The following is a 14,134-nucleotide window of genomic DNA, read 5'->3' as shown; positions in this document are numbered from 1 at the left end:
GCCTACACACAACATCATTTCTACAGCATAATGTCATTGAAAAGGGCCCTACCATGACAGTCTTCAAAGGTGATGACCATGCTCTTGCCCTTTGTAACCCAGATCTGGGACCTGATAGCCCCTCCTTTGCTCCTCCTGCTGGAGAAGTAGAGATTCAGGGCCTCCTGCACCTCTCCTTTGATTTGGCTCATGTCCCCCTGGACAAGCACAGAGTCTGTCAGCTCTAAACGGCAAGCCCCAATCTCCATACCCTGGAACTTCTTTGACACGCATTTCCTAAGGAAGGACTTTATGTCTGCGGAACATGGATAGATAGATTGATAGTTAGAATAGTGTTGTATTTCGCTGTTTGGTCATGCAACTTAATTGAATGGTGTAATAGTGATACGGTGTATACATATTTTTGATGTATCTGTGGACCCACCAATGTCCTGTTTGAAGGTGACCACTACTCTTTCTCCATCGTCAAGGGTCTCCCAGACATGTTCAGCCCCTTGGCTGCAGCTGCCGATGTATAGAGAGACAATGTCGCACTTGCAGGTCTCGTTGAACCCAGTCAGGATGAAGCGTCTGCTGTCCAGTTTCCCTTCAACAGCTGTCTCATTGTACACCTTCACAGAAATGCCATACTGATGCTCCTTCTTGGCAAGGACTTTCTCTGCATCTGAGAGGAGATAGTAGGTACAGTATTTATTGGTGGGCATGAATGATCAAGCAGACTCAAGAAATAAACTCATGTAATGTTCACTTGATGTCACAATGTCATCACATGTCACAATGTCAATGTCATCACATGTAACAATGTAAATTATCTGAGATACAAAGACTCACTGAATAAAAATCAACATATATTTGTTTCAAATAGCAGCCATTGTGTTCTAGTGACCGAGAAGGAATCATTTCCTTATGAGCCCTATTCCCAGCTGAGATGACTAATGGTATTTTACAGTCAAAGGAAAGTAACCTCTGAATGATACACAAGTATCATAGATGATCTAATTAGTGCTTATCCTGACAGGTGCAAAGTTGAACTGTACACTGAAAGCAATACAAGTGGTTAACAACTCCCACATACAGTAAATCCACAATATAATATTAATTTGAAGAAAGAACATTTTCATTAGATGAGTCTATGGGAAAACACTCCTTACCTGACTGACAGGACAGTTTAAGGACCCAGCTATTCTTTCCATGTCTTGTAATGCTGACCTCTCCTTCTTCTGAAGCAAACTGCTCAAAATACAAGTTAAGGAGCTCCTTTTCACATTCCTTGGTGGTTCTGACAAGTAGTAATTTTATGTCATCATCCGTCACTGAATCTGAAAAAGAAATAGACACACAGAATTAACATTACTGTGATTTCCCTATTGATTTAATATCTTATTAAAGTGTCAATATTTAACTTTTTGATTTTTTTCCCCCCACAGCGGTTTAGATGGTACAATTATTCTCTACACTATGTTAGTTTATTTTGTCACATAAACTGAAATTAGGAAAACGATTATAGTTTTAGCAACCAGGAAATTACGGAGTGAATTCTGCATAGTGCAACTTTAAGTATATTTATGAATGAGTCTTACCTGCTAGACTCTCTGACACTGGCTGATACATCACAGACAAAGACACAGAGAAAACACATTAGTAGGTCCAAATGCTGTAATGCTGTATATTGCCAACTCTAACTTGATACAATATAAGCAACACATAAAGAATGACCTTCTCTTCAACGTTAGGAGAAGACTTCCCTAGAAAAGTCAGTTTGTCTTTTGTAGGGCGAGGGAAGATTGGTGGTTTAACTTTCTTCACTTCTGTTTCACCGCCATCTTCCTTCAGTTTCACTTGAAGCTCAACCACCCCAAAAGGGATTTTGAAATCAATTTTATGGCATTTTCTATCCAACACTTTCTGCAGAGCTGAGGAGGAATTGACAAACCATCATTACATACTTATCTTACAAAAACTTGTGTGGCTCCTAAGACACAGGTTACATTACTGAACTAAATTATTTTGGTATTTGGAGCTCTATACCCACTGGGTACATACGTCAATTCAACATCTATTTCACGTTGTTCAACGTAATTTCATTGAAATGATGTGGAATCAATGTTGATTCAACCAGTGTGTGCTCAGTGGGATAGTTTCTAACACCATTATCACCATTCAGCACAGCCTACTCACAAGGCTCATAGTATATTTAAGCAATAAGGCACAAGGGGCAGTGTTATATGGCCTATTTATACAACGGATGGGTCTAATCCTGAATGCTGATTGGTTAAAACCGTATTCCAGCCGGTGTCTATTCCACAAGTTAACACCAGCTAAATGTGACGTTAAAATGCCTATTTACTTTGTTCCATCTGACTGGGCAATCCAATGTCTCAACCCAGCCAGGCAATTTATAAACTCCACTATAAAAAGCATCTAGACATTATCTCACATTTCTTTTAGACTAACATTTAGTTTTCAACAGCGGAGATTTGTATAAACCTTGATGTCTGTCTCTACGACATTTGAAACATTGTTTCAATATTTAAATTAGATCTCCAGCTGTCATATAGTACGAGACAAACAATGTTTCTCAGCCAGTCGAAATTATGAATCAGCTGGCATAATTTTTATGGATATATACAAATAAAAGTCAATTGAAAAAAGGTCAAACAAAACAAAGTGCAGCTAGTTTGTAGTCTTTCAAGCTACAGTTAGAAGTGATTGTTTTAGCTGTGTTGTTGACTAGCTCCTCTGAACAACAGTGTCCTGAAGAGTGAGCACGTTTTCTATGCCAGGCGAAATCGCGCCTCATTAGCTCATTGTTATGGATGTGTCCAAATAAATGTAATTAGAAAACAGCTTAAACTAATGCAAATGCAGCTACTTTGTTGTTATTCTGGCTGCACTGTTTGATGTGACTAAGCTAGCCGTAGTTGGCTAGCTAGCAAGAAAGGGATAAGAACATTGCCAGCCAGTATGGCAATGGAACATTTAGAACGAACGACTGGGTCGCATCCATAGATACAGAACAAAATGACTGAACGACTGGGTCACGTCTATGGCAACCAAACCGATAGAACAAACGACCAGCCGGCTTGGGTAGCAACCCTAGATTTGTGTCGGGACTGTATCTTGTAGAATGATGAAATAGTATGAATAAATTCATCAAAATAAAGTTCATTTAAATAAGTCAATCATTATTTCAATATGTTGGTAACCCGTTGTGTAAAAGTGATACTGTCCTCGAGAATGGTGTTTGGAGAATATATTGGCACGGTTTGCCAGCCCTCGATTTCATCTCGGGCCTAACAACACCCGTGCCAATATATCCTCCAAGCACCGGCTTCTCAGGCATTATCACTTAAATACCATGCTAAGGGCTGTTCTTACGCACGACGCAACTCAGAGTGCTTGGATACAGCCCTTAGCCGTGGTATATTGACCATATACCACAAACCCGGACGTGCCTTATTGCTTTATAAACTGGTTACAAATGTAATTAGAACATAAAAAAATATATGTTTTGTCATACCCCTGGTGTATGGTCTCATACAGTGGTGTAAAGTACTTAAGTAAAAATACTTTAAAGGTACTACTTAAGTTGTTTTTTGAGGTATCTGTATTTCACTTTACTATTTCTATTTTTGACAACTTTTACTTCACTACATTCCTAATGAAAATAATGTACTTTTTACGCCATACATTGTTCCTGACACCCAAAAGTACTCGTTACATTATGAATGCTTAGCATGACAGGAAAATGATCCAATTCACACACTTATCAAGAGAACAACCCTGGTCATCCCTACTGCCTCTGATCTGACGGACTAACTAAACACATGTGCTTCGTTTGTAAATTATGTCTGAGTGTTGGAGCCTGCCCCTATCTATCCGTAAATTTTTTAAATAAGAAAATGGTGCGTCTGGTTTTCTTAATATAAGGACTTTGAAATAATTCATAATTTTACTTTTGTACTTAATTATAAACTGGGTGGTTCAAGCACTGAATGCTGATTGGCTGAAAGCCGTGGTATATCAGACCATATACCACGGTTGTGACAAAACATTTATTTTTACTGCTCTTATTACGTTGGTAACCAGTTTATAATAGCAGTAAGGCACCTCGGGGGTTTGTGATATATGGCCAATATACCACAGCACTGCGCGCTGCGTCGTGTTGAAGAACAGCCCTTAGCCGTGGTATATTGGACATTTACCACACCTCCTCGGGCCTTATTGCTTAAATAAGTGTGTCTTTATTCATAGGACTAAATATTTTGTATTAGGACAAATTGGAATAATTACCTGCATCTTCATGGTAAACGAGCAAAGCCTTCCTCTTGTCCCCAGGATAGTCTTGAATTTGTAATGTCTCTCCTCCAGACTTTCTTTTGTTTTTGAAGTGCAAATCCAACTTGGGTCTGATTTTGTCTATGTCGTCTGGCAGACCCTCCAATACCAGCGTTTTTTCAGTCATTATGTTCAGACAATTGTCTTCCTGTCTTACTTCGATTGAAGCAGCATATTTGTATGTGTCAATTCTTTCAGCAACTTCGATTGCCTTTTGTAAAACACATATTTTGTTTCCGGTTATTATGGAAAATCACTTGCTATTACGTTGCGTTGCTCTCTGCAGCAACTTTCACTTTTGATTTCGACCCCATGTGACTTCGAGGAACTCGAGTTGGTTACAAAACGTAATCAATTCGTCGTGATATTTGACTGTAGGAAACCGTATCAGTCCGTATTTTCTCAGGCCGATTCGGTAAGTTAACATTACTTGCAACTGACCATGAATGAATCTGTCATATAAAAAGTAACATGATCGCAATAATAATTGTTGGAGTTTTACGCAGATAATGGGTGACTCTGACGCCGTCAAGCCCGTTGTGAATGGAAAGGTAGCGTAAAATCATGTAGGCCAGTTGGACAATCATTTTCTTTGACTATTCTTTTTTTCGAAATACATTAAATCTCCTTTTATAAATAGATGGATATCGTCGGTGATGAAGAACATAAACTGTCTGAAGCCAAGGAAGAGCTGAAAAAATGGACGGTAGGCCTGTTTACAGAGTTTAGCTATTTATCTGTCAAATTAATGTTTTTTACATAAATATTTATTTCCTATTATTATGCAGAAACAAGTTGAGAAGGCAGAGGACGAAAAATCTAGGCTGCAGTTGGCAAAACTGAGCGCAGAAGATTCAAAGAAAGATGCTTCAAAAGATTTGACAGCCCTTCAACAACGGGAGCAGCAACGTCGGGATGAGTTCTCTCAAACTATGAAAGGAATACAGGTAGTCATGTACCTGCCCGTGGCTGAAAGCCTTTTAAAATAACATTCACTCAATGGATATTTATATTACATTTTCTACTGTAGTTTTATCTGTATAGTCACCCAGATAGATATTGAGGCTGTGGTGGATGATTCAAATATGTTTTTCAAATGTAACCACTTGCACGTTATTGTTACACAGAATGATATCTCGATGCTTGAGAAGGGTAACAAAGATCTGATGGAGAAAGTGAAGAAAAGCCAGGCTAAGCTACATGCTAAGAAGGCAGAGTCTGCTACACTACAGCAGAGGTTTAAGGTAGGTCATGTAACAACAGATCTTAAATATGAATTTCAAATATTTTGAGAGGACTAAAAAGAAAGCAATTCTGGCATGGACAACAATCACACTCTACTGCTGGTTCCAGATCCATGTCCAGATCCCTGAAAAGAAGGTGAAGTTCACCCGTAAGGAGGAGGACAGCGATGACAGCGGTCAACACATCAAAGGGGTGTTCACCATTGCCCAGAGACCATCAGTGCTCCTGAAGGGGGGGCAGGCTCTCATCACTTTTGAGGAGGAGAAAGGTACAGGAAACAGGACGTCCATCTTTGTGGCTTCATAAAGACAGTGCACATTAATCTACATAACTCGTCATTATGTTGAATGTGAGGCATTATGTTGAATGTGTTATATTGGGATTCTCCTTCCCTCTCTCTCAGTGGCTGCCCAGATTCTGAAGATGGCCAAGTGTACTGTGTCCTGTGATAAAGACAAGGTGCATGTGAAGCCCAAAAGCCTTACACTGGACCCCTTTGTCAAGTTTGAGGTACACCATTTCACACAATGAATGTGTCAAGTTAAATTAAGTGCCTTGAAGACATTAAAGATAAACCGCCTCCAGCCGATAATTATTTAGTTTACTATGGAGTCTGTTTTCTAGATTAGAGTCATCTTATTTACTGCAAAGTGTAAAGGTGTGTTCCAATCAACTTTGAGTAAGGAATTAGGGATCCTTTCAAGAAAACTATACCATTCACTAGATACAATGGTGTCTATAATGACTTGTATTGTTGATGATTCACTGCTGTGCTATTGCCCAGGTGACACACCTGTAACCAAGTTATGTGGCTGTTGCTGTGCAGGTACACCTTGATGTCTCCACAAAGACACTCAGCTTCTCCAATGTCCCGTTCACCCTGTCAGAGGAACGAATGAGAGACCGTCTGGAGATCAGCTTCTCCAAGCCCAGTCGGGGGGGAGGAGAGGTGCAGAAGGTGGACTATGACATGCACACTGGGAAAGGACAAATCACCTTCCTCAACACTGGAGGTACAGTACATCTATTGTGTGTGTGTGTGTGTGTGTGTGTGTGTGTGCCAGTGTCGGAACATTATTTGTTTTATTGGAAAGTGCCGTATTCAATATGTTTAATCAGAGAAGAGTTCATATTTTAAATACTTGTCTACTTTTCTAGTTGCAGAGAGGCTGGCCCTGAAAAGGATGTACAGAGTGGATATGGACCGTGAGGTGAATGTGAAAGTTGACCTTGTTTACAACTACAAGCTGAAGAAGTTTCAGGTGAGATTCAAAAATTAAAACAGTCGCTCATCTTTTCTCTGTCATTTGTTTACATACAGTATGCCCTTCCTAAGCATTGTCCTGTTGTGACTTTCCAATCAGTTCAAAGCTGTCTGGACTTTGACATGACTGTTTCAAATATGTTGGGTTTTCCAAGTCAGGTGCCACAGCTTGCTGTATAAGGTTATATAGTTTCTACTAGAGCTGGGACAATAAACCAAAATGATCAACACATTTCTCTAGTCTATACTAGAGAAATGTGAAGTTTGAAATGAAATAAGTTTTCTAATATGGGTGACTGTTAAATGGGACAAACTAGTAGTAGTAGTAAACTACTAAGAAACGTCCTCTCACTGTCAACTGCGTTTATTTTCAGCAAACTTAACATGTGTAAATATCTGTATGAACATAACAAGATTCAACAACTGAGACATAAACTGAACAAGTTCCACAGACATGTGACTAACAGAAATGGAATAATATGTCCCTGAACAAAGGGGGGGTCAAAAGTAACAGTAAGTATCTGGTGTGGCCACCAGCTGCATTAAGTACTGCAGTGCATCTCCTCCTCATGGACTGCACCAGATTTGCCAGTTCTTGTTGTAAGAGGTTACCCCACTCTTCCACCAAGGCACCTGTAAGTTCCTGGACATTTCTGGGGGGAATGTCCCTAGCCCTCACCCTCCGATCCAACAGGTCCCAGACGTGCTCAATGGGATTGAGATCCGGGCTCTTTGCTGGCCATGGCAGAACACTGACATTCCTGTCTTGCAGGAGATCACGCACAGAACGAGCAGTATGGCTGGTGGCATTGTCATGCTGGAGGTTCATGTCAGGATGAGCCTGCAGGAAGGGTACCACATGAGAGAGGAGGATGTCTTCCCTGAAATTGCCTGCAATAACAACAAGCTCAGTCCGATGATGCTGTGACACACCGCCCCAGACCATGATGGACCCTCCACCTCCAAATCGATCCCGCTCCAGAGTACAGGCCTCGGTGTAACGCTCATTCCTTCGACGATAAACGCGAGTCCGACCATCATCCCTGGTGTGACAAAACCCGGGACTCGTCAGAGAAGAGAACTTTTTGCCAGTCCTGTCTGATCCAGCGACGTTGGGTTGGTGCCCATAGGTGATGTTGTTGCCGGTGATGTCTGGTGAGGACCTGATCTGATGGCGCCGGAGGGAATGGCCGTCGATTTACGGTCTCCTAACCAATTGTGCTAGTATGTGGGGGTTTTTCACGCTATATTTGTAAAGTGTTTTGTACATAATGTTTCTGCAACCGTATCTTACGGCAGAAAATAGCTTCTGGATATCAGGACAGCGATCACTCACCTCAGATTAGACACGATCTGAGGTGGAATCACACGATATTCTCCAAACACCCCACAGGGCAGACATCCCAATTATTCGCAAAAGGAAGTGACGCAGAAGAGCCTCGTCCGGGCTCGCAGAAGGCAACTAGGAAAGCTGCCGTTACCGTCAATACTACTCGCCAACGTGCAATCATTGGACAATAAACTAGACGAGGTACGATCACGAATATCCTACTAACGGGACATCAAAAACTGTAAAGTCCTATGTTTCACGGAATCGTGGCTGAATGACGACATGGATAAACACGCTGCACCGGCAGGATAGAACAGCACACTCTGGTAAGACGAGGGGAGGGGGGGGTCTGTGCATATTTGTAAACAACAGCTGGTGCACGAAATCGAAGGAAGTCTCTAGATTTTGCTCGCCTGAAGTAGAGTATCTTATGATAAGCTGTAGACCACACTATTTGCCTAGAGAGTTTTCAGCTATACTTTTCGTGGCTGTTTATTTACCACCACAGACAGATGCTGGCACTAAGACCGCACTCAGTCAGCTGTATAAGGAAATAAGCAAACAGGAAACCACTCACCCAGAGGCGGCGCTCCTAGTGGCCGGAGACTTTAACGCAGGGAAACTTAAATCAGTTCTACCAAATCTCTATCAACATGTTAAATGTGCAACCAGAGGGAAACAAATTCTAGATCAACTGTACTCAACACACAGAGACGCGTACAAAGCTCTCCCTCGCCCTATATTTGGTAAATCCGACCACAACTCTATCCTCCTGATTCCGGCTTACAAGCAAAAATGAAAGCAGGAAGCACCAGTGACTCGGTCTATAAAAAAAATGGTCAGATGAAGCAGATGCTAAACTACAGGACTGTTTTGCTATCACAGACTGGAACATGTTCCGGGATTCTTCTGATGACATTGAGGAATACACCACATCAGTCACTGGCTTTATCAATAAGTGCATTGAGGACGTCGTCCCCACAGTGACTGTACGTACATACCCCAACGTGAAGCCATGGATTACAGGCAACATTCACACTGAGCTAAAGGGTAGAGCTGCCGCTTTCAAGGTGCGGGACTCTAACCCGGAAGCCTACAAGAAATTCCGCTATGCCCTGCGACGAACCATCAAACAGGCAAAGCGTCAACACAGGGCTAAGATTGAATCATACTACACCGGCTCCGACGCTCGTCGGATGTGGCAGGGCTTGCAAACTATTACAGACTACAAAGGGAAGCACAGCCGCGAACTGCCCAGTGACACGAGCCTATCAAACGAGCTAAATCACTTCTATGCTCGCTTTGAGGCAAGCAACACTGACGCATGCATGAGAGCATCAGCTGTTCTGGACGACTGTGTGATCACTCTCTCTATAGCCGACGTAAGTAAGACCTTTAAACAGGTCAACATACACAAGGCTGCGGGGCCAGACGGATTACCAGGACGTGTGCTCCGGGCATGTGCTGACCAACTGGCAGGTGTCTTCACAGACATTTTCAACATGTCCCTGATTGAGTCTGTAATACCAACATGCTTCAAGCAGACCACCATAGTCCCTGTGCCCAAGAACACAAAGGCAACTTGCCTAAATGACTACAGACCCGTCGCACTCACGTCCGTAGCCATGAAGTGCTTTGAAAGGCTGGTAATGGCTCACATCAACACCATTATCCCAGAAACCCTAGACCCACTCCAATTTGCATACCGCCCAAACAGATCCACAGATGGTGCAATTTCTATTGCACTCCACACTGCCCTTTCCCACCTGGACAAAAGGAACACCTATGTGAGAATGCTATTCATTGACTACAGCTCAGCGTTCAACACCATAGTACCCTCAAAGCTCATCACTAAGGTAAGGAACCTGGGACTAAACACCTCCCTCTGCAACTGGATCCTGGACTTCCTGACGGGCCGCCCCCAGGTGGTGAGGGTAGGTAGCAACACATCTGCCACGCTGATCCTCAACACTGGAGCGCCCCAGGGGTGCGTGCTCAGTCCCTTCCTGTACTCCCTGTTCACCCATGACTGCATGGCCAGGCACGACTCCAACACCATCATTACGTTTCCTGACGACACAACAGTGGTAGGCCTGATCACCGACAACGACGAGACAGCCTATAGGGAGGAGGTCAGAGACCTGGACCTGTGGTGCCAGAATAACAACCTATCCCTCAACGTAACCAAGACTAAGGAGATGATTGTGGACTACAGGAAAAGGAGCACCGATCACGTCCCCATTCTCATCGACGGGGCTGTAGTGGAGCAGGTTGAGAGCTTCAAATTCCTTGGTGTCCACATCAACAACAAACTAGAATGGTCCAAACACACCAAGACAGTCATGAAGAGGGCACGACAAAGCCTATTCCCCCTCAGGAAACTAAAAAGGTTTGGCATGGGTCCTGAGATCCTCAAAAGGTTCTACAGCTGCAACGTCGAGAGCATCCTGACCGGTTGCATCACTGCCTGGTACGGCAATTGCTCGGCCTCCGACCGCAAGGCACTTCAGAGGGTAGTGCGTACGGCCCAATACATCACTGGGGCAAAGCTGCCTGCCATCCAGGACCACTACACCAGGCGGTGTCAGAGGAAGGCCCTAAAAATTGTCAAAGGACCCCAGCCACCCCAGTCATAGACTGTTCTCTCTACTACTGCATGGCAAGCGGTGCCAAGTGCCAAGTCGAGGACAAAAAGGCTTCTCAACAGTTTTTACCCCCAAGCCATAAGACTCCTGAACAGGTAACCAAATGGTTACCCGGACTATTTGCATTGTGTGCCCCTCCCCCCCAACCCCTCTTTTACGCTGCTGCTACTCTCTGTTCATCATGTATGCATAGTCACTTTAACCATATCCACATGTACATACTACCTCAATCAGCCTGACTAACCGGTGTCTGTATATAGCCTTGCCACTCTTATTTTCAAATGCATTTTTACTGTTGTTGTATTTCTTTACTTACCTACACACACACACACACACACACACACACACCTTTTTTTCGCACTATTGGTTAGAGCCTGTAAGTAAGCATTTCACTGTAAGGTTGTATTCGGCGCACGTGACAAATACATTTTGATTTGATTTGACCTGCCTTACAACAGGCCTACAAGCCCTCAGTCCAGCCTCTCTCAGCCTATTGCGAACAGTCTGAGCACTGATGGAGGGATTGTGCATTCCTGGTGTAACTCGGGCAGTTGTTGTTGCCATCCTGTACCTGTCCCGCAGGTGTCATTTCCGGATGTACCGATCAGCTGTCCGTCCTGTCTCCCTGTAGCGCTGTCTTAGGTGTCTCACAGTACAGACATTGCAATTTATTGCCCTGGCCACATCTGCAGTCCTCATGCCTCCTTGTAGCAATTGCCTACTGTCTGTAAGCTGTTAGTGTCTTAACAACCGTTCCACAGGTGCATGTTCATTAATTGTTTATGGTTCATTGAACAAGCATGGAAAACAGCGTTAAAACCCTTTACAATGAAGATCTGTGAAGTTATTTGGATTTTTACGAATTGTCTTTGAAAGACAGGGTCCTGAAAAAGGGACATTTTTTTGTTGTTGTTGAGTTTTTAAAGGATAATTAAACACAAACTGTAGTTCATTGTCATAAACATATCGTTCTATTTATAGTTATCAGATCAACTCAGGCAATTTATCGTAATATGGATTTTTGTCCATATCACCCAGTTGTAGTCTCTACTGGAGCATAACTTTGACACGTGCTTATGTGGTATTCTTGTGACAGACTGCTAACATATCTGTGTTCACAAATGAACAGGATGGTTCTTTTCCAACGTTTTTCTGCTGTCTTGTTTCAGATGTTCTGTGTAGAGTTGACTGACACATGCATATCAACTGTGAGCGTTTTACTTTAACCTTTGTTGCAGACGTTCTGCGGCGCTCCGAAGCGCACCATCCTCCTGTGTGGGATTACAGACTTCCAGGATGAGGAGGACCTGCAGGATCACCTGGAGATTCACTTCCAGAAGCCCAGTAACTATGGAGGGGAGGTGGATTGCATCAAGTATGTCTCCGGGGGCAATGAGGTCAAGGCCTTCTTCACTGAGGACGTGGCTGAGATGGAGGCCTAACATTAACAAACGGCCATCCTCTTACGATACATCTATGCTCATGTTTCTCAGTACTTAGTTGGTACCACATGAATGAACCCTAGTGATGATGTATTCATCCGCATTTACCATAATCTATAGCCCACTGACATGCAGCACTATATTATACCAAAACTGATCTGTAAGTCATATGAAATTAGTCATGTCAACTTTGTATACTGATAAAGTTTAACAAGGCCAAAAACATGTGTGATAATGCCGTGTGCAGTGCCTTAAGTTTAGAATAATATTAGATAATAATAATAATAGATAATAATATCAATAATAATATCAAACTATTAGAAGGGGACAAATGAAAATGCACAGTGGTTGTTTACATCTAGAGATACTATGGCTATTTATCTGTGTCAGGCATCTTTGTGATATGATTCAAGGTGTTTTTCGCTCAAACTTCAAATCATGGGTTTTTAAAATCGGTCATCATGACATGAATCATGAATTTACTGTATTGATAATCCCATTAAGGAACCCACCTACTTAATTTCACCCCATAAAATGCATATCACATTGTATTGTTTCATTAAACACCTGTGTGCTTTCTGACTACAGTGCTTAAATATAGGCCTGAATACACACCATTAAAATATTGATAACAGCGCAGGTGATAATCTGTGCTGAGCAAAAATATAAACGCAACATGCAACAATTTCAAAGATTTTACTGAGTTAACAGTGCATAAGGAAATCAGTCAATTGAAATACATTCATTGTGCACAAATCTATGGATTTCACATGACTGGTCAGGGGTGCAGCCATTGGTGGGCCCACTGTGGAGCAAGGCCCAGCCAATCAAAATGCATTTCTTCCCACAAAAAGGCTTTATTATAGACAGAAATAGTCCTCAGTTTCATTAGCTGTCTGGTCTCAGACAATCCTGCAGGTGAAGAAGCTGGATGTGGAGGTCCTGGGCTGGTGTGGTTACACGTGGTCTGCAGTTGCGAGTCCGGTTGGACACCCTGCCAAATTCTCTAAAACGACATTGGAAGCTGCTTATGATATATAAATTAGCATTCAATTCTCTGACAACAACTCTGGTGGACATCCCTGCAGTCAGTGTAACCGATGTGAAATGGCTAGTTAGTTAGCGGTGGTGCGCGCTAATAGCATTTCAATCAGTGACGTCACTCGCTCTGAGACTTGAAGTAGGGTTTCCCCTTGCGTTGCAAGGGCCGCGGCTTTTGTGGCGCTATGGGTAACGATGCTTCGGTGGGTGTCAGTTGTTGATGTGTGCAAGAGTCACTGGTTCGAGCCCGTGTTGGGGCGAAGAGAGGGACGGAACCTACACTGTTACATCAGCATGCCAATTGCACGCTCCCTCAAAACTTGAGACATCTGTGACATTATGTTGTGTGACAAAACTGCACATTTTAGAGTTGCCTTTTATTGCACGTGTAATGATCATGCTGCTAAATCAGCTTCTTGATATGCCACTGCTGTCAGGTGGATGGATTATCTTGGCAAATGAGAAATGCTCACTAACAGGGATGTAAACAAATTTGTGCAAAATAGTATTTTTGTGCTTATGGACAATTTCTGGGATCTTTTATTTCAGCTCATGAAACAAGAGATGAGCACTTTCCATGTTGTGTTGATATTTTTGTTCAGTGTTAAACTCAACTGTAAATAAAGACTGCTAAAGGCCACTAGATGGCAGTGCTTTATCATTATTCCCAACTTCATCAAGTACTCCAACACACAGCAATTTGGTTACGCATCATAAACTTTACTTGAATGGTAATCAGGTAATTAAGCTATTTGTTACGTCAGTGTAGAGGGGCTACAAACACCTCATAATGCTGATCAATTGATAGGAAATGCAATGCAAAGCACAG

At 42.6% G+C, this 14,134-nt stretch overlaps 2 protein-coding genes across 3 annotated transcripts in view; one reads left to right on the top strand and one right to left on the bottom strand.

Annotated features, from left to right (window-relative positions):
- Window positions 1-4,487, bottom strand: part of LOC115155543 (uncharacterized) — a 32,717-nt gene extending 28,230 nt beyond the window's left edge. For both annotated transcript variants that reach the window (XM_029702237.1, XM_029702238.1), the window contains exons 1-6: window positions 4,294-4,487; window positions 1,717-1,913; window positions 1,581-1,602; window positions 1,152-1,319; window positions 425-664; window positions 53-295 (exon numbers count right to left, since the gene is read on the bottom strand). In XM_029702237.1, the coding sequence (XP_029558097.1) occupies window positions 53-295; window positions 425-664; window positions 1,152-1,319; window positions 1,581-1,602; window positions 1,717-1,913; window positions 4,294-4,465 (1,042 nt within the window). In that variant the 5' untranslated portion in view covers window positions 4,466-4,487. The remainder of the gene's footprint in view (window positions 1-52; window positions 296-424; window positions 665-1,151; window positions 1,320-1,580; window positions 1,603-1,716; window positions 1,914-4,293) is intronic.
- Window positions 4,488-4,619: 132 nt separating this feature from the next.
- Window positions 4,620-12,846, top strand: nmi (N-myc (and STAT) interactor). Its single transcript, XM_029702239.1, has 10 exons — window positions 4,620-4,753; window positions 4,845-4,889; window positions 4,979-5,044; window positions 5,127-5,285; window positions 5,466-5,582; window positions 5,692-5,851; window positions 5,987-6,093; window positions 6,410-6,596; window positions 6,742-6,845; window positions 12,061-12,846. Exons 2-10 carry the CDS (start codon window positions 4,848-4,850, stop codon window positions 12,262-12,264), a joined length of 1,146 nt encoding a protein of 381 aa, XP_029558099.1. The 5' UTR covers window positions 4,620-4,753; window positions 4,845-4,847; the 3' UTR covers window positions 12,265-12,846.
- The last annotated feature ends 1,288 nt before the right edge of the window (window positions 12,847-14,134 follow it).

The sequence above is a fragment of the Salmo trutta genome, chromosome 20 (assembly GCF_901001165.1).
Source record: "Salmo trutta chromosome 20, fSalTru1.1, whole genome shotgun sequence".
NCBI classification, from domain to species: Eukaryota; Metazoa; Chordata; class Actinopteri; order Salmoniformes; family Salmonidae; genus Salmo; species Salmo trutta.
Note: the sequence above shows the minus strand (reverse complement) of the source record. Positions and strands in the feature narration are given on the sequence as shown.

Coding starts and splice junctions, on each gene's coding strand:
- nmi (XM_029702239.1), top strand. CDS start 4,848: ATGGGTGACTCTGACGCCGTCAAGCCCGTTGTGAATGGAAAG. Junction 5,583..5,691: donor CACTACAGCAGAGGTTTAAG/GTAGGTCATGTA, acceptor TGCTGGTTCCAG/ATCCATGTCCAGATCCCTGA. Junction 5,852..5,986: donor CACTTTTGAGGAGGAGAAAG/GTACAGGAAACA, acceptor CCTCTCTCTCAG/TGGCTGCCCAGATTCTGAAG.